Here is a 21280-nt window from a genome sequence, read left to right as displayed (position 1 = left end):
GTGGCCAGTGATAAACACTGCCCTTCACATCAGAGGGCAGTGCTGTGTGATCAAAACAGTGAAGGGGAGGGCAGGGACTAAATCCAATAGAGTTGGAGGGAGAAATGATGCACTCCACTCCCTGCGGCGCCCACCTCTCCCTGAACAACTCCAGGGTGTTGGTGGACACCGCGTGCTCCTTCTCCAAGGACACCCGGGCCCTAACGTATCCGCGGAAGAGGGGCAGGCAGTCGGCCCTAACGACCCCCTCCACAGCCCGCTGCCTGGACCTGTTAATGGCCAGGCCCAGGAGCAGACCCACGAGGAGGTCTTCAGACCTGCCCTCCTTCCTCCGTACCGGGTGCCCGAAGATCAGGAGCGTGGGACTGAAGTGCAACCAAAAGCAGAGGAGGAGGTTTTTCAGAAAAACATTCCTCTTTAGATCTGTCTGTCAGGGTCCCCTGATTGGACCAGATTAACAGCCTGAGTCAGGCATCTCATATTCCATGAGGTCCACCTGGTTACAATCACTATATCCCTTCCCCCAGGAGTCCGAGGACGTGGGCCGGCTGATCTCCATCGGGGTCATCCAGGGGTTGGTGTGGTGTCTGGTGGTCAGGATTGGAGGCAGACATAGCTGTGTTGGTGTGGACAGTGCCAACAAGAACAGAAATTACCATCAGCAGTACCCCCACATTGGTGGGAATGGCTGGGTAAACCTTAGTTGGGTTACACGTTAACTATGCAGGGTCTTTTGTGGGCTCAGTGTTCTTAATCATTGCTGATGCCCACACAAAGTGGCTGGGCATGTACAGACTTCATTCTTCAAACACAGCGACGACTTTATTCTTCAAACACAGCGACGACAGTACAAAAACTGCGAGCAAAAACTCCCATATGTGTTGGTTACAGATCTACCAGCAGGCAGTTTGACTGTTTCCTAAAGTTGAATAGCATTCAACATATAAGGAAAGCTCCAAACCATCCATCATCCAATGGTCTGACAGAAAGAGCAGCCCAAACTTTTGAAGGCATGCTTAAAGGAACAGCCTGCAGCTTCACGAGATGCCAAACTGTCCCGGTTCCTACTTGACTATAAGACCACCCCTCATGCAACTATTGGTATAGCTCCAGCAGAATTGCTAATACGGGGAAGACTCCACACCAGACTATATCTGAGCTTCCCAGAACTTTGGGGTGGGGGAGGGGGTTAGGGTGAAACGGCATCAGCAACAGCAATGCTGGTCACAAGACTGCTAAGCAAGACCGGGTTTGGTGTCGGAATGACTGGAATGGCCCTGCATTGGTAAGAGACATATTTGATGCAACATCAGGTCCACTGACATAAAGTTCAACTAAGTGCGACGGTCCTGAATAAGCATGTGAACCGCAACTCCAAACTTGCAAGTGGTGCGGGAGTAAAATGTGCTGGCTCCTTGACTGCCTTTCTAAAGATTCTGTAACCTGTATTCTCCATCTCTGTCAAACTTTGAAGATACCTCAGAATGTGAGTTGGACACTGCGAATGTCACTGCCTCAATGCCTTTGCTGCCTGAAGAAGAAAATGAATTTCTTCGAGATGCTGCAAATGCAAGAGATCAGCTACTATGCGTCACATGCTGCCCATTTCAGAGGAGGAGTTGAAGGAACCTGACCCAGTGCTAAAGTGTGCTAGGAGGAGCTATAAAAAGAAGAACCAGCCTACATCCTCTGACTCAGAAGGGAAGGGATGTAATGTTTGTAAGAAGGTCAGACAGGTGGACCTCATAAAATATGAGTTCCCTGATGGTGACTGTTAATCTGATCCAATTAGGCAGCCTGGCTGACAGATATAAACTTGAGTGTCAAAAGTTCTGTTCACTCTGAGAACTGTCTCTGAGAGAGCTTGACCAGTATGAAGGTCTCTCCGTGTGTAAATAAAGGTTGGCTTGTGATGGGATACTGGCCTATGTGGAGTTATTTCAAATATAACTTTCAAGAATTAAATTGGATCCAATTCCCCCTCTCCATCTAATCTGTTAGATGTTAACTTTCCCTAGCAGCAACACGTATAAAATAAGCTGATTATTTCTTAGAGTCTCTGACACATTTGAGTTTAGCCCAATATAGGATTCAGAGATCTTATGATTTTTTTGTCACAAGAGAGCATACTGCAGCATGCTTGACTCTTGTTTCAGCAGAGGTGATATTTGACATCTGTCTGTTGGTCTGTTTGCCTATATAAAATCTTTAGGGGGTATTTTATTTTAAAGAATGCTGTAAATTGTCTTATTTGGAAAGTTGTGGATTGTCTCAGCTGCTGAGATTAATATTGCAACAACTATCAGAGCAGAGCTTTCAGAACAGATTGTTGGATGTAGATTGGCCTGTTCTCATATACTTCAATTAGCCAATCACAAAATGGCACTTACCAGGGCCAGGAGTAGTCACGTCTAAAGTGAGGTATTGTGTAGAATTTGGAAGCTTGGAGAGTAGAGAATGGTGATGTTAATTTAACGAAAAACAAATTCAAGTATGTTAAGCTGTGGTAAAGCAAGAAATATTGTAACGTGAAGCACTTTAAAATCACTATGACTAGTGTTAAATTATATAAATGACTGTCACTATTCTACTTAGTACACATTACAGGTAGTTCTTCTATAATGCAATAATTGTGATCTTGTGCAACCCTGCATTATAGAAAAATTGTGCTTTAGAGTCAGCGCTTAAAGTGTTGGCAACGCACATTTTAAAAGTTTGTGCTTTAAAAAGTGTCCCCAATTCGTCAATCGCTTTACAGTAAATTTGCGCTAATGAAACGCGTGTTATAGCAGAACAACCTGTAGTTACATCAATTAACTTCTAGTATACTGCAAGGAAAGGGAAGCATTCTTTAAGGCCATATATTTTAGATACAAAAATAGAAATTACATGGAAAATCAGGAGGTCTGGCAGTACCTTTTGAGTATAAGCTAAGTTAAGGTTTTGGATCCAGTGACCCTTACTTCAAAACTGAAGCATTTTAGATACTTGCAGTGCACCATAAATTTGCTTAGATATACCTTTCAAAATAAAATGGGAAATTTGTTAAACCTGTCTAATTTAATATCTTTTTCTCAGATTTTCCACACATGAATTGGTCTGGTTAGCTACACTGTTTCAATGAGACATAATTCGAATTCCATCCACACTCAATGGACTGACATGAAGGATGACAGGAACAGTGCAGACCAAAACCCACGGTCCAAATATGAGCTCCTCGTGCAAGCTAAGCTTCTCCTAACTAACAATTCAAGAAAATTTGTGCTGAAAAGACTCTACTTAAAGCAAGGCAGGACTGTGGGGAGCATTAAGGAGGACCTCGGGCAGCCAAGATGTGGTGGAAGATGTTCTCAGCTTGTCGTGTGCGCTTGACATCACGTTTCAGAATAAAACCACATTGTTATTGTCAAAGTGAAGACACAATATTTTGTGGGGCTGTCTCTTTTCTAAATGCTGTTCCCAGAAATCCTTGTCGATTTATACATGACAAAATTACGGGATTTAACTGCGTGACCCATTGGCAAAAGGTATTTGAACAGAATGGAATATCAGAGCCACAGCAATCAAGTGAACATATAATATCTCACGTGCTTGGAGGAAAAACAGTTAAGTATCAAACAGTTCAGCTCTGGGTGAGGTAACTTAGAGATTTATGTCTGTTGAAATGCCTTAAAGGGACGAGGTATAAGATGCATGTTGAGGGATTGAAGAAAATGAAAAGAACATGATGGTGACCCATAAAAAGGTGCTGGATGTTGAGGGAGTGTTAGAACATTTAAGCTATGCAGCTCCTTGGAGTCTGTTTCACCATCCAATTTAGCTGTTAGATCAATTGACACAGCCCTTGAGGTTGAATTTGAGTTTGCTATGCTATTCAGTAATATCTTGCTTGCTTTGATTATGGTGTTAACACCACTTCCCTGCATCCTCCCCATAATCTTTGACTCCCTTCTTGATCAAAAAATTCAAAAATGTTCAATGATTAGCTGGAAAGAAAATTCCAGTGAAGAAATTCCTTCTTATTCTCTGCTTTAAATGGAAAGTTCTTATTTTTAAACTATGCCCCACAGTTCTACGATTCCTTCACTGAAGAGACATCCTCTCAATATTTCCTTGTTATGCCCCCTCAGAATCTTTTATGTTTCAATAAAATCACTTCTAAATTCTTTTAAACTCGAATGAGTATCAACCCAACATGTTTAGCCTTCAAAATGCAGTTCCTTTATCCTAAGAATCCATTGAGTGAGACTTTTCTGAATTGTTTCCTATGCAAGTATATACCTTAAAATTAAGGAGACCAAAATTCCAACTCCACGTACAGTCTCACCAATATCCTTGCACTGTAACATTAAGACTTCCCTGCATTTATCCTCCATCCATTTTGCAACAAAGGCCAACATTCCATTTGCCTTCCTATTACTTGTTGTACATACATGCTAATTTTTATGGTGATGATCATGGGGTCTAGGTATATGCTGTCAACAAGCACCAGCATCATAGTGTCAATGCCAATAGATGGCGATATGACAACATCTTGGGCTGTGATGCTCGCCTTCCTGCTGCTGATGGTCAAATCAAATATTTTACATTTGTGAGAGACTTAATTTGCTGCTATAGCTGTTCTTCAGCAAGGAACCTTAGAGCAGCATTGTCAACATATAACAGCTCTGTGATGAGGACTTGATGGGCATTTGCCTTGGATCTCAGACCAGCAAGGCTGAATAGGTTTCCATCAGTTCTAGTTTGTATCTTGTCCTCTGTAGATTAGGTGAAAGCAAATGGAGCAGAGGAGAAAAATATGCCCAAGATTCTTGGTGCCACAATATACTATTGTTTGACCCCAGTATAGATTCCATTGTGCTCTACCTTAGCTGACCTCATCCATCATAGAAAGAGAATATTACTTTGAGTAGTTTCGACAAGCAGCCAGCTTTTTACATGAGCTGAAATAGACTACTTCTGCTCATGTGCTTGACTGTTATGTTCCCTCTAACTTTATTTCCTTCTGCGTGGACCTTCAAGGTTCATGTGTGTCAGCAACTTCTGAAAACCAAACTTTGTTATCTCCAGCATAATATTGCTCCAGCAGCCAATGAACCGAGAACATCATACCAATTGTAGATCCTCCACTTCTGAAACCACACTAGGATTCAGGATAAAAGTGTTCATTCAGAATTTGCAATCTGATAAGAACAATGCAATAATTGTTACAATGACAGCAATTCCCATTCAACAGGATCATTGTCTTTCCATCACACAAGTAATGCTATGCACCTGCCAAACAAGTACCATCTCAAAGAAGAAAATTTAACCTACACCTATTGACATGCAGTGGTATTACCATTGGTGAGTCCCTCACTGTCAACATCCTTGGGATACAGTTGACCAGCAACAATTTTTTAAAAATTCCGTCATGGCATGTGGGCTTGACTGGCTAGACCAGCATTTATTGCCCATTCTAACTGGGCCAGCCATCTAAATACTGTGGCAGCGAACGTAGTTCATGAAAATAACTCAACACCAGCTTTTCCAGGGCAGTAAGGAATGAGGCAATGAAAGCAACTCACACAACATCTTGTCAACATCTTTGCAGCATTACAGATAGGAACCTCAGCAATGGGCTCATCAATAGCTGGCTGAGGTGGTTAGCCTTATGGACAAGCTGCATCTGGAAATATGGCAACTGAGGATGTAGTGTACATATTGAATGGGCTGGGATTTCACATTGGAATGGATCTGCTGCTGCTGGATATATATCTGCAGAGCTCTAAATAGGAAAACCAGCTCTAAAGTTGCTCAGGCATCTTACAAATTGGAGTAATTCATGTACTGGCTGAATGAATGGAAAAATAGACAAGTACTGCAAACATTTTCTACCCTACAACTTCCTTGTAATTTCTATGTAATATTGGGCTAGATTCTGAAACATATTTGTTTAATAACTTGTTCCTCCTAAAGAGAAACATCAGCTTCAGACATTATCTGTTTATGGATGTAGGTTTGCTTGCTGAACTGGAAGGTACATTTCCAGACGTTTCGTCACCCCACTAGATAACATCTCTGGGTTGGTGATGTCATTTCCTGTTCTTTATCTCAGGGGGTGGTAGATGGGGTCTAACTCAATGTGTTAGAAACCAAACATATAAATAGAAAGCAGGAATCAGTAGCAGTGCTTCGCACGGCAGCCCACTGAAGATGTTACCTAGTAGGGTCAAAACATCTGGAAATGAACCTTCCAGCTCAGCGAGCAAACCTACATCCAGAACCTCAACCTGAGCTACAAATCTTCTCAAAACTCGCTACTATTTTTTATTATCCTTGCTTTTTCCCAAAAATGCCCCTCATAATTACCTAATGATTTTTCTTCCATATTCCAAGTTTTTTCACCACAACCAAGTGCTTTCGCAAAGGCTATACTGAGCTAACTCCTCTCTGGGTGACAAGGTGGCTTAGTGATTAGCACTGCTGCCTTACAGCACCAAAGACCCAGGTTTGATTCCAGCCTTAGTTGACTGTTGGTCTGGAGTTTGCAGGTTCTGTGTGGGTTTCCGTCAGGTGCTCCAGTTTCCTCCCACAGTCTAAAGATGGTGCAGGTTGTGTGGGTTGCCCTGTAGCGTCAGGGTATGCAGGCTAGGTGGATTAACCATGGTAAATGTAGGGTTACGGGGATCGGGGCTGGATCTGGATAAGGTGCTCTTTGGAGGTTGGTGCAGACTTGATGAATCAAATGGCCTCTTTCTGCACTGTAGGAATTCTACTCCATACCACATCCTAAACACAAATAAATATGCTTGGGACAGTGCCCTCTTTCAGCAGGGCCTAAGATATCCATGCAAATGTTACTGTTTCCAATGCTGGATGAGTTATTGTGGTGTTTTGCCCATGGCAGATGAGTTAGTATCTTTGCTAAGCTCCTTCCCTGTGGATTCTTCAACCAGCTCTGCCATGTGAAATGGGTTTTCTGTGGTGTTTGGAACTTCCTCAGTGACTGCATTTTCCTTGACATACAGCTCAGGATTGTGTTCCACTCACCTTCCAACTGTTTTTGTAGTCATTGTGATCTTGACCTTTTTATCCAGCCACTCTTTTTCAGTGGAGCTACTTTCTTTGATAATGGGCCCTGTGGACTTTTGCTGTTACATACTTCTGGCATCCCTTGTGTTGAATGACTTCTGGATATTCTGGCAAAACTTGTGAGCATGGTCATCAGCATACCTCCTAAGCAGTCTGTTGGACTTTACGCAACCCTTAGCCCACTTACAGTCTCCTTGCTCATACATCTCATTTAATTAAGGTGAGCAAATTGGTTTTAATCACAAGTTCCTTCATAGTGATGTTAGCCTCATAAGAGTCTGCATTTTCTGCTCCTACCTTCCATATGTTGAGAATGTAGCATTGTAATTAGTATCTTGGACTATGTTACATTTGGATTTTGCATTCTATGTGGAATGTAACATGACTATGTTACATGTGCCAGTTCAGTTGTCAAAAATGATTAGTTTTATATGGGTGGGCACTATGATTGATGTTGATATAAGATTCTTTGAATAACAATCTTCAAGTATTGCATGCGCACCTTGGTGCCAGCCAGGATGTGATCTATATTACAGTGAGATCTATAGCACCTACTTGTGTTGAGAATTCTATTCAGTGAGTCACATCTGATGATCAGGTCTAGCAGGTGCCAATGCCCTGATTTGGATATTTCTCAGACATCTTGTGGTATGATTCCTTCTAATAGAAGGTGTCCATTACCTAAGGTTTACGATTGTAGAAAAGCTTTAGTGGCTGTACATTCTCATTTATCTTTCCCTGGTCATGATGCCCAAGGCAGGCAATCCATGCCTCATAAGACTGCAATTGTTCAGTCAATAAAGATGTTATACCATAAGGATTCTGCAGATTGAGGTGTAAATCTCTTCATGGAATTGGTATCTTCTTTATGTAATGGAGCACTGCATTGGCTTGTAGATAACCATAAAGTTAACTAGAACAAACAAAGAAAAAGCTGAAAAAGCGCAGTAGGTCTGGCGTAATTTGGAGAGAAAAACAGTAAAATTTCAAGTCTAGTATGAGTCTTTTTCTGGACAAAAGAATGTGAAGTTAACTGGCTTTGCTCAAATTGAGAAGTGAATGAACACAGTCTGAACCATTTGTAGGGCGTGCTATTTTTAAGAGCTTTCCCACAGAAAAACTTGCACCTATCTCATGTGTCTCCTTTGAACTGTTTCCCTGCCAGATGACTGTGTTTATATTTCAGTCATCTGCTCTCACTCTGCTTGTTCTACAGTGTGGGTTGGTGTCTTGATGTTCAGAGTATCAGGTTCGATGTTGATCACAGCTGTTTTGTACTCATTATCAACCAGTTGAAAGTTGTCTGTCAATGCTGTGCGCATTCAACTTTCATGTTCCACTTGCCAGTGAAGAATTGTCATCTTCCTTCTTTTCATTTATTTTCTTGCTGTGTCTTTGATTGGAGTGATGCATTCTGTCCATTTGATGAACCCAACTCTTAAATGCTTCGATTACTCATGTAGCAGATGTACCTTGATGGGATAGCATCTCAGTTGCAGAAACTATCTTACTGGAAGTAGTGCTGGATGATCGGACACAGTGTTTCTCCTGCTATTGGAGACAGCCTGTTGCATCACTTCTTTATGCCAGTCAAATTGGGGTTATCACTTGTAATTGTTTTACTTAGAGTCATAGAGATGTACAGCATGGAAACAGACCCTTTGGTCCAACCCATGCCGACCAGATATCCCAACCCAATCTAGTCCCACCTACCAGCACCCGGCCCATATCTCTCCAAACCCTTCCTATTCATATATCTATCCAAATGCCTCTTAAATGTTGCAATTGTACCAGCCTCCACCACTTCCTCTGGCGCTCATTCCATATATGCATCACCCTCTGTGTGAAAACGTTGCCCCTTAGGTCTCTTTTATATCTTTCCCCTCTCACTCTAAACCTATGCCCTCTAGTTCTGGACCCCCCAACCCCAGGGAAAAGACTTTGTCTATTTATCCTATCCATGCCCCTCATAATTTTGTAAATCTCGATAAGGTCATCCCTCAGCCTCTGACACTCCAGGGAAAACAGCCCCACCCTCTTCAGCCTCTCCTTATAGCTCAAATCCTCCAACCCTGGCAATATCCTTGTTATTTTTTTCTGAACCCTTTCAAGTTTCACAACATCTTTCCAATAGGAAGGAGACCAGAATTGCACACAATATTCCAACAGTGGCCTAACCACTGTCCTGTACAGCCGTAACATGACCTCCCAACTCCTGTACTCAATACTCTGATGAATAAACGAAAGCATACCAAACGCCTTCTTCACTATCCTATCTAACTGCGACTCCACTTTCAAGGAGCTATGAACCTGCACTCCAAGGTCTCTTTGTTCAGCAACTCTCCCTAGGACCTTACCATAAAGTGTATAAGTCCTGTTAAGATTTGCTTTCCCAAAATGCAACACGTTGCATTTATCTGAATTAAACTGCATCTGCCACTTCTCAGCCCATTGGCCCATCTGGTCAAGATCCTGTTGTAATCTGAGGTAACCCTCTTCGCTGTCCACTACACCTGCAATTTTGGTGTCATCTGCAAACTTACTAACTGTACCTTTAATGCTCGCATCCAAATCATTTATGTAAATGACAAAAAGTAGAGGACCAAGCAACAATCCTTGTGGCACTCCACTGATCACAGGCCTCCAGTTTGTAAAACAACCCTCTTCCACCACCCTCTGTCTTCTACCTTTGAGCCAGTTCTGTATCCAAATGGCTAGTTCTCCCTGTATTCCATGAGATCTAACCTTGCTAATCAGTCTCCCATGGGGAAGCTTGTTGAACGCCTTACTGAAGTCCACATAGATCACATCTACCAGTCTGCCCTCGTCAATCCTCTTTGTTACTTCCTTTCCAGGGTGCAGTATATGACAATCCCGAACTTGCCAAATAGCAGGGTGTCCACCCTTTTGACCTCCTAAGTGCATCCCAAGGCATGCAAATCAGTGCATTCTGTTACAAGAGTTGCAGGAAAAATGACCTATTTACACATCAGTCCATCTTTCAATTACATTATAGTTTCTTTTTCCTCAGCATTTAAATTTGTGAATCCAGGGCATGACCACGTATCATTAGGCCTGCACATTATCTTTGTGCCACCATGAGAAAGCAAGGCTGAGAACTGTCTGATGGGCAAACAGTATACTGTTGGGGAGATGTGTACATTTAGTTCTCTTTTTCATAATGTAGCTAGTCAGCAGTGGAGGTTGAAAATGAGAAATAAACTAGTATGCCAAAGTGGAAAGCTTTGCTAACTGTCTTTCACCCATATACCAGACACATCATATTGATCTGCTGGTACCCTGAATTACAAAACTAAATGCTATAGCCCTAATGGTCACCAGTCTGACCTGGAAGTGAAAGATGTGGGCAAAGCTTGCACTCTTTTGATGGGATCAATTCAATGTATGAAAGGCCCTTAAGTTGTTGATTCGTTTTAGCTCAAAAGGAGTTCATTCAGCCCTTCCCATCCATGCTATATGTCCATTTAGCCATACAGTCATTCTATATGTTGAATCATTCCTATGCCTCCTTATGAAGTATGAAAGTAGACATAAATCCTTTTCTGTGTTTATTCACAGAATGCAGTATTACATATATTTGCTTCCATCTTCTTACCTAGCAGTCACTATAAGTACTCTTGGTCGTAAATTAAACAGTGACCTTCATTCAAATACCTTAACAATGTACTTAATATGTCGCAAACACCAATCCTCTCTTCTAGCCCTGTAGCCCTGCAAATCGATCTTGCTCAAGTGGCCAGTTTTCTTTTACCATCATTGATTATCTCCGCTCCATAGACAGTGAATTTGCAACTTTCAAAAGGAGTTTGAATAAGCACATAAATTGAAAAACATTTGCTGAGTTATGGGGAAAGGACAGGAAGGTGAGACAGGTTAGATGTTAGATGGCATTATCAAAGAGCTACCATAGGCACAATTAGCTGAATGGCCTAAGTAAAAACTGAAAAAACTGCAGATGCTGTAAATCAAAAACAAAACTAAAAAGCTGGAAAAGCTCAGCAGGTCAAGCAGCATCTGTGGAGAGAAATTAGAGTTAATGTTTCGGGTCGAGTGACTTTTCCTCAGAACAGCTGAATGGCCTCCTGTGTTCTATTATTCAATTCTATAAATGTATTTTCATATCTAGAAGTGAATTCATTCAGCTGCAATACTTTTCTATAGTGTATTGGCATCAGCATGGCAGTGCAGTCACAGTAAGTATATTTATTTTTAATCAACAACAGTGTTCACTTTTTATTAACTGTTTTTCTGTATCCTCCAGATTCACAACCTTACAGAAGAGGTCCTGTCACATCCACTCACTGCAGAGCAGAAGCAGATAATCTGGAATTTGTGTACAAAGCGCTTACACCAGTACGATATTTTAAATATATTTTTACAGCTCCCTTTTTTTATGTTTTTCACATATAATTCATTTTCACTTATTTTCATCTTAAACACTGTCCACTGCAATTTTATATTATTTGTCAGATAGCTCGGTAACGAGCTCAGCCAAGGTCTTTGTAGATATCAGCGACTGACCACCGTTGGGATTCATCTAGCATGTTTTACTTCCCTCAGTGTGTGAAAGCTCCTCAACTCTGTATCACATCTTCAGAGGGCAGTTCTGTAATAAGGATGTCCACATGTGTAATATGAAAAAGCAGAACTCCCTTCCTGTGCAGGGCATTGGTGCAGTAGAGGTACAATGGTAGCACTTATGGTTGAGCACAGATCACTGTGGGAATTCCTCATTTTTAGTCGAACTGACAACACAATGTCCAACATCAGATGTGATTCTGCAATTGGACAACATTTACTGGATAATCTGGAGTATGCAAAGTTGTGTTGACATCCAGTTTCAGGGTTTCTGAGGAAGGGTCACTTGCCCCGAAATGTTAACTCTGATTTATCTCCACAAATGCTGCTAGACCTGCTAAGCTTTCCAGCAATTTCTATTTTTGTCTCCCAATTTCAGATGGTCAGTCAGGCAGGCAGTCTGAATATCTTGCATGTACTGGAAGCTACATACATTAGTACACAGAACATACATACAGTGCACCTGTTTCAACTCAGTAGGTGACAGTCATTCATTTCTTAGGACAATCCGCGGTTCAGTTAAAGTCAACCTGCATTGTTTAAAATTGAATTGAAGCTGGATAGTTAGTTGTCAGTCATCACTAACTGTTGCATTCTCCGTGGCAATGGCTGCTAAACAATTAACACTTCTCTCATGCAGTGTAAATATTGATTTTTTCATTGAATAACATTCTTGCAAATTGTCCTAATGAGTGCAAGATGGAAGTTTTTGACAAAATATTTCTCTTCTTAGCAGTGCCCAATATTTTAACAATTTTGTAAATGGTTTAGTTTGCAGCATGTTCTCTTTTTTTTACTTCTAGCATGCCTGTGCAGTATGTAATCGAGGAGTGGGACTTCTGTGATCTGACCCTGAAAATAAAGCCACCAGTTTTTATTCCCAGACCAGAAACCGAGGTAAACCGATGCATTCAATCACAAAATCACCTTATTGGTTTGCATGATGGTGCACTTGTACTCCATTCATTGAGTTACCCTACATTTTCATATCCATAAATTTAGCAAAGGACTGTAGCACTTAATGTGGGATGTCACTCAAGTTAAAAATGTTGTCACTGGACTTTCTCTTCTCACTGTCACTGCTCTGCCACGAGTCATTTATTTTTCTTCTGTTCTCTTGGCCTCCTTTGCCTCAAGTGCTGATATATAGATAGGAATTTTTGGGTGCAGGAATGGGAGCCATAATAGCCTGAAAATATTGGACCTTGCTTAGGCACTTTAAAAGCCTTTTTAAAATTCAGCAAAAGGTGGCTGATTGCAATTTTGTAGCCATGATGGGAGATGCTGGCGTTGGACTGGTTGGACAAAGTCAGAAGTCACACCATACCTGACACAGTGGCAGTACTCCAAAAGCTTGTGATTTGAAATAAAACTGTTGGACACTAACCTGGTGTGTGACTTCTGACTTTGCAATTTCGTAAACAGCCTCAAATTTCCTATATTGTTAGGGGCAGTTTAAGTGTCTGAAGGCGGGTACTCAGCAGCAGGCTGGGGAGAGGAGTGGGTGCAGTGGTAGAAATACTCCAGTCAGACCCAGAAGCTGGTCTTCCCGGATTAACTATGAGAGCAATCATATCTTTTCCGTAGAGACGTACCACTGCCGCCTCCAGGATGGCTTGGTTGCAAGAAAGATTTTTAAATTATAAAGTTTGAATACATGGTTAAGAGGATGCTTCCCTGGTGAAACATCTTCCTTGTTATCTGTCTGTCATCGTAGCCTGCTCTGCTTTCCTTCTTGCTGCCACCTTCCTCAGTTGAACAGAACATGAATCTCCACCCCATTTAGGAGTTTCCTTCATGAAGATAGGACTAGATTAATTTGGAATTTCTGGTTAGCATTGATAAGTTGGATCAAAAGGTCTGTTTCCATGCTGCACGCCTCAATGACTCTAAAATCCCAACAATTGACTACCACCACCGCCCCCCCCTCCCCCCACTATCCCGAATGGGTTTGCAGTCCGGAAACTGTCCTGACTCATGTTTCTCCCATTCTCACCCGGAGGGCTTATCTAGATCTATAAATTTTTTAAAATACGAACAATTGGTAGAGGCAGGCACAGTAAATACATTTAAGATACGTCTGGACAGATGCATGAGTAGGTGGGGAGCAGAGGGATATAGATGCTTAGGAATTGAGCAGTTTGGGCAGTAGATTTGGAACGGCTCAGGCTTGGAGGGCCGAAGGGCCTGTTCCTGGGCTGTAAATTTTCTTTGTTCTTTGTTCCCCCAACCACTGTTCACTTTGCCACACCTGCATGGTCTTTAGAACCTCCTTAAGCCTTGCCTTGCCTGAGCTATGGTTCCACTCATTTTGCTATGCAGTGAGGCTAATCACTGGTCTTGCTAGACTGGATAGAACAATGCTATCCTCACCTGATCTGGCCTAAATGATCAGCAATGTCCTTGTATGCTGCAACACAGGAACCTGACTTAACATGTATCAAAGAATCTTCCATACAGTGCACACTTCTTGTAAGATGAGCACTTCCACTGGAAATCTGCTGGTAGATAGTCACACTTTTCAGCTGCATTGGAAGTGACTCAGTTTATATTGGATTACCTGCAGACTGGAATGTGTTACAAGGCAGCTGAGATGACATTACAAAACTAGAACTGTGATTCTTGAACCGCTTAATCAGTGTTATTTGAACCTTGGGAGAGGTTCATCCTTGAAATGCTCTCCAATCTTTCCTATTTATAGTCTGTACAGGTCAACTTCAGGGAAGCTGTTTATTCTCTTTTCTAGTGATTGGTATGTTGTTTTGTTCCTAGTAGTGTTGAAGCACACACCAACCAGGAACAGAACCCAGCTATTTAAAGCAATAAACTATAACAGAATGTGTAGGACTGGAATTGATATTCCAAATGACTGAAAGATTGGAAAGACTTGGATTTCAGTCGTCATCATTCAGACCTTCAAAGCAGTTTTGATGTTATAGTATAGGAAATCCACTGACAGTTTATTTATCATTCACAGGATGCAGACGTTGTTGGTTAGGTCGGTATTTATTGCCCATCCTGTATGTCTCTTGAGAAGGTAGTGGTGAGCCATCTTTTTGAACTCTGTACTGAAAGATCAGCCATAGTGAAAGAATGTTGATTATAGTTTCTAATTAGTATGGTGTGTGGCTTGGAGAGGAACTTAAAAAAGCGGTATCCCCAGGCAACCGAGTCCTTCTAGGTGGAGAGGTTGGGAATTTGTGAAGAATTTTTGCAAGTGATTTAGCTGAGGGATAAATACTAGCTCCGACAACTGGGGAAAACTGCTACTGTTCTTCAGATAGTGCCATGGGATTTTTTTATGTCCACCTGATAGAGTAGGTGGAGCTATAGTTTAACACCTTGTTTGAAAGCTAGCCTCTCTGGTGGGGCAGCCCTCCTGGAGTGTCAGCCTTGATTTTGTGATCAAGATTCTCAAAAAAGTTACAATTAGAAACAAAGACAGAAAGTGCTGGAAAAGCTCAGAAGATCTTGTAGTATCTTTGGAGAGAACCAATTCTGACAAAGGTTTCGGGACCCAAAACTCTAGAGATGCTGTCAGGACTAAGTTTCTCCAGCATTTTCTGTCTTCGTTTCAGATCTGTAGCATTCACAGTTCTTTATTTTGTTTGAGAGTTCCAGCTATATTAAGTTTAGATTTTCCTGTAATTCATATGTGTTGGTAGTTTAATTTGTTGAATACAACACAATAAAACCAATCATTGCTCAGCTTGGCTTTGTTTATTCCAAAGGTTTATAGACTGTGGTGGTCATTTGATTGTGAGTCTGAGACAGCATTGCTGAGTGTTGAGGATAGCCTCTGGCTCTTTTCTTGAATTCTTGTGGGTGTCATTGACAAGGTCAGCATTTGTTACCCATCCTTATTTGCCCTTGAACTACACGGCTTCCTGGTCCATTTCAGAGTGCAGTTCAGAGTCAAGGACATTGCTGAAGGGCTAGAGTCACATATAGGCCAGATCAGATAAGGATAGCATTGTTCCTTCTCTAAAGTTGGGAAATTCCGTTGATGTGCTTGTTATGAAGGATGTAGTTTGAATAAACGTTGGAAAAATGACAGGACATTCTTGGGATTGAAGCTCATACTTCATTGCCTTTCACACGCCACTTGACTCTGCGGCTCCTTGAGAGTCTTCAAAACAGGTGTGGACAAAACCATTGGTGCCTTTCCAACAGAGCAACAGCCCATCCTTACTCTGAGATTGCACCTATTTTCAAACATTAATGATAGGTCACAGTAGAAAAACACTTGGAACGCACTGTCTTATTCATTCTGTTATGATTTTTCTGTGCTACCCTTAGTGTCCACCAGATGGCTGAGTTAGCACATTAAGTTTAAATCACGACATTATTTCATATTATAGATGGACAGTTTTGTACGTGAATGTCTATTATTCAAATTGTATCTGTCCATCCATGTTTCTAAGCAAATCACATTCTGTATCTCAGTTGATGATTTTCATTTACGTGTTATTACAAGTGTAAAGTTATTATGAACATGCTGGATACAGTCTTTGCAGCACTCTTTCACCTTCAGATCTGCATGTGTTTTGCCTTGCGACTTCAGACTTGAGACACACTTGTTTTTAAAAGAGCTCTAGTTCAGGCTCCAGAATCTTGAAGAATGAATAATTTGGTGGCCTAGGAACCATTGAGCTTTAAGCAGCATCTGATCACCAGTCTACCTATACTGATATGATGCTATGATAACTCTCAGTACTCATTTTGTTGTGAGCTTTGACTCAGTTAATAGTATACTCTCATTGTCTCAAATGAATAGAAAATGTCTTTGCGTTGCATTGCAGCTCTGAGGAATGCCAAATTCCAAAATGTAGTTTGCTTTTTCATTGCAAAGAACTGTTTTAGGACTTGTTGAAGGTAGTTACAGATACATTTTATGAATAAAGTATATTCTTGAGAAACTGTCCTGTCACAGCATGTTCAAACAGGTTGATGAAAACAGTTATTAAATGTACTGGAAGGACTGTTGTGGAGAAGTATTAGTGTCATTACCTGGATTGGGAGGCCCAGGTGCAAAACTTACCTGCTAAAGAGATGTGTCATGACATGATTTATAAAATATCCATAATTGCAATAGAGAGGGTACAGAACTGATTTACACAGTTATGACCAGGACTAGAAAAAAACAGCTGTGAGGAAAGATTGGATTGGCTGGGCTTGTTCTCCTTGAAGTAGAGGTTGATAGGAGTATTTGGTTGAGATGTACAAAGTTGTGAGGGGCCTGAATTGAGTAGATAGCATGATTTACCATAGCAAAGAGATCAGTGACCAAGCAGTGAAAAAATAAAGTGCTTGGTAGAAGGCTGAGAGAGGAGATAAGGGACGATATTTTCTCTGAGGGTTTCTAGGGGTCTGGAATTCACTGCCTGAAAGGCTAGTGGAGGCAGAAACCTTAATCCAATGAAAATATGTCTGGATATGAGTCTCAAGTGCCATAAGCTATGGTCCAAATGCTGGAAAATGGAATAGTGCCTGCAGGCTCATTTTCCAACTAATGCCAACAGGAAAAATTGAGTGACCATCCCTACCTCCAACACAGAAAGACAGAGTGAAAAGACAGAAAAAGAAGTGAAAGAGAACAGAGTAAGTTAGCAAGAAGGGGTTAAGAAGAGAGTAGCAGACAAAAAGCGAATAAGACTGAAACAGGTCAGAGGCATTGCAATGAGAAGCAACAGCATAGAGAGACCATATTCTTCAAGTTGGTGTATAGTGTCATGGGATATTATTCACAATGTGTCTTCGTACTGTAATAAGTTTTATAAGTACATTGAATAACTTTGCTTTTGTATTTTGATTAACGAACAATACAGTTGATTCATGGTTTTAATTTTGCATACTTGATTAGTACATAATGTTTTGCATCATTGGTTAAACTGGAATGAATGAGCTGACCATTCCATTTCACAGTTTCCTCCAATCAAATTTTTTTGAATCTAAGCCATGTCATGGTTGCAAGTTCAATTAACGATTTTGGATCCTGAGAGACTCGGAGCCACTTCAAAACATCTTCCTTATGCTGTGGACAGTGCTTTAAATAAAAGTTTAAACAATTATTCTTCAAAAATAAAGACAAAATTAATTTCTGACAGATAACCATATCCATTTCAACTTATCTATTGATGTTTATTTGCAAGTTCTTTGGATGTTATGAATCATTAAAGTAGAGATAGGACCACTACAGTGCGGAACGTTTCAGAGAACACCTCTGGGACACCCGGACCAACCAACTCAACCAGCCCGTGGCTCAACACTTCAACTCCCCCTCCCACTCCACCAAGGACTTGCAGGTCCTTGGACTCCTCCATCGCCAGACCATAGCAACATGACGGTTGGAGGAAGAGCGCTTCATCTTCTGCCTAGGAACCCTCCAACCACAAGGGATGAACTCAGATTTCTCCAGTTTCCTCATTTCCCCTCCCCCCACCTTGTCTCAGTCAAATCCCTCGAACTCAGCACCTCCTTCCTAACCTGCAATCTTCCTCCTGACTTCTCTGCCCCCACCCCACTCCGGCCTATCACCCTCACCTTGACCTCCTTCCACCTATTGCATTTCCAACGCCCCTCCCCCAAGTCCCTCCCCCCTACCTTCTTTCTTAGCCTGCTGGACACACTTTCCTCATTCTTGAACAAGGGCTTATGCCCGAAACGTCGATTCTCCTGCTCCTTGGATGCTGCCTGACCTGCTGCGCTTTTCCAGCAACACATTTTCAGCTCTGATCTCCAGCATCTGCAGTCCTCACTTTCTCCACTACAGATTGATCAATTGTGATCGTGCTTTAGTGTTTCAGCACATTTACATAGATCCTGTTTGTACGATGGATAAGTTTAATTTACTCAGCCACATTGTGATTTATACAAAGGCTCCCATTTCTATTTTGTCCCCTATTGTAAATTGTCTGTTCCACTAAAATCATGGCATTGAAGGAGTAAAACCACATATTTCTCAGTAACTTTGCTCGTCAAGTTTCCTTCTCAAGGCCCTCTGTACATTGCCAGGAGGCAGAACTATCACTGAATAATTCGATAACAGTGCCTGTTGCCTTTTCTTGTGAATAGAGATGCTTTGTTTCCAGAGGAAACTGAAGGGGCAGCGATGGGGCATTCCCCATCTCGTGATTCAGCAAAGAGCTAATGGTAGACTTGCATGTTCTTGTTCTTATTGCTGCAAAAAGTTTTGAGTTTCCTGCTGCTATGTGAGGAAAGATGTGGTCTTTCTACACCCACCTCTGCAACATAAGCTGCTTCTCAGTGTCATCAGCAAAGCAATATTGTTGACTGCTCAAAAATGTTAATCAGAAACAACATTTGTAAAGCACCAACCCTGAAAAGGGTCTTGGATATATCTCACATACAGTGATTTATTTTGAAGTGCAGTATGTTTTTGGTATATAGGAAGAAAAGACGAAACTTCTGTTTATAATCATGCCTCTCACAATCTTAGAACATCCCTACGTCGTTTATAGCTAATGATTTCCTTTTGAATTATGAGCACTGGTATATGGTAGGGAAACACAGTGTCCACTTTGCACACAACAGGCTTCCTCAGGTAGCAATTTTATAACAAACAGACAAGTTATTTTAGTGATTTTTGGGATAAATATTGGCCAAGACAATGAGGATATATCACCTGTTCTTCTTTGAAATAGCATTGAGACCTTCTGAAATACAACATCTCTGATGATGCAGTAATCCCCTTGTACTGCAGTGAATTCCCAGCCTTACTCCAGACTCTGGAATGGAGCATGGAACTACAACCCTGTAAGTGAGGCATCAGCAAAATGCTCTCTACCAATTGTAAATCAAGGTTCTGACCTACGTTGCTATACTATTGTGGGAATAGTGAAGGAAATCTGACACTCTGGAATCAACCATAAATGGCTCCATTCTGTCCTTATAAGAAAAGCAAAGCCCATTGATGAAGGAGTTGAAGAACATTGGGTCAAGGATGTTTGCTTGAAAAGCTACAATAGCAACCTTCTGTAGTTGCAATGTTTGGTCTCGGCAAATTTTCCTTTTTGATTTACTCAGATTTCAGATTCAATATTAAACTAGCTACTTAAGTACAAAACCACGTGGAAAGCCTCTAATGAGTAGCTTGGGCTCACTTTTCCTCTTCCAGGCCATTTAGTTAGGAATAGTTTATTCTTCTGAACTCTCGTCCCATTCCACAGCCCCAAAGACTCATTGTCCAGTGCTGTTAAAACACTAATGCTGTTTCTCTGTTTCAAAGCCCTTACCACAATGTAGAATTATACAGAACGGAAACAGACCTTTTTGTTCAACTCATCCACGCCAACCATGTTCCCAAACCAAACTAGTCTCACTTGCCAGCATTTGGCCCATATCCCTCCAAACCTTTCCTGTTCAAAATTGGCTTGACGGTTAGAGACAGAAGGTGGTGGTGGAGGGATTTGTTTTGGACTGGAGACCTGTGACCAGTGGTGTTCCACAGGGATCGGTACTTGCACTTAACCAAATGTCTTTCAAATATTGTAACTGTATCTGCATCCGTCACTTCCTCTGGCAGTTTTCTACCAACAAACCACTCTCTGTGTAAAAACATTGCCGTTTGTCCATGCTAAATCTTTCTCCTCTTACCTTACAAGTGTGCCCTCTAGTTTTGAACTGCCCCACCCTAGATAAAAGACCCTTGCTATTCTTACCTATGCCCATCATGATTTTTTTAAAGCTTTATAAGGTCACCGTCCTAATCTTCCTGTGAAAAACGTGCCAGCGTATCTTTATAATATAAACTTTCCATTCCAGGTGACATGCTTGTAAACATTTCTGAACCCTCTCCAATTTATTAATATCCTTCCTATAGCAGGGCGACCAGAACTGTACTCAGTACTCAGAAGAGGCCTCAGCAACGTGCTGTACAACCACACCATGACATTCCAACTCCTGTACTCAGAGGTCTGAACGAAGAAAGCAAGTGTGCTGAACACCTTCATAACTGCCCTGTCTATATCGGATGCAAATCCCTGGGTCTTTCTGTTTTACCACACTACCCAGGGTCTACCATTAACTGTATAAGGTCTGCCCTTGTTTGTTTTACCAAAATGCAATATCTCAAATTCACTCAAATTAAACTTCATCAGTCACTTTATCAACCGATTGACCCAATTGATCAAGATCTCTTGGGAATCTTAGACAGACTTCTTCACTGTCCACTATACCACCAATTTTGGTGTCATCCACAAGCTTGCCAGCCATGTCTCCTAATTTCTCTTCCAGATTGTTTAAATAATGTCAAGCAACAAAGTGGATGCAGTACCGATCCCTGTGGAACACCACTGGTCACAGGTCTCCAGTCCAAAACAAAACCCTCCACCACCACCTTCCGTCTCTAACCGTCAAGTCAATTTTGTATCCAATTGGCAAGCTGTCCCTGAATCCCATTTGATCTCACTTTACTAATTCGCCCACCATATGGAAACTTGTCAGAGGCTTTACTAAGGTCCATGTAGACAATGTTTACTAATCTGCTGTCATTAAACATTTTGGTTTCTTCCTCAAAAAACTCAAATCAAGTTTATGAGACACAATTTCTCTCACACAAAGCTGTGCTGACTCTCCTCAATCAGTC

The 21280-nt window shown here is 41.4% G+C and overlaps 1 protein-coding gene across 5 annotated transcripts in view; it reads left to right on the top strand.

Annotated features, from left to right (window-relative positions):
* The window catches only part of hemk1 (HemK methyltransferase family member 1), a 160771-nt gene that overhangs the window by 20769 nt on the left and 118722 nt on the right, over window positions 1-21280 (top strand). For all 5 annotated transcript variants that reach the window (XM_043707652.1, XM_043707653.1, XM_043707648.1 and 2 more), the window contains 3 exons: window positions 3079-3605; window positions 11357-11448; window positions 12477-12570. In XM_043707652.1, coding sequence (XP_043563587.1) covers window positions 3333-3605; window positions 11357-11448; window positions 12477-12570 — 459 coding nt within the window. In that variant the 5' untranslated portion in view covers window positions 3079-3332. The remainder of the gene's footprint in view (window positions 1-3078; window positions 3606-11356; window positions 11449-12476; window positions 12571-21280) is intronic.

Source organism: Chiloscyllium plagiosum, chromosome 18 (assembly GCF_004010195.1).
Source record: "Chiloscyllium plagiosum isolate BGI_BamShark_2017 chromosome 18, ASM401019v2, whole genome shotgun sequence".
NCBI classification, from domain to species: domain Eukaryota; kingdom Metazoa; phylum Chordata; class Chondrichthyes; order Orectolobiformes; family Hemiscylliidae; genus Chiloscyllium; species Chiloscyllium plagiosum.
The sequence above is the reverse complement of the archived record's forward strand: the minus strand, read 5'-3'. Positions and strand labels throughout refer to the sequence as shown.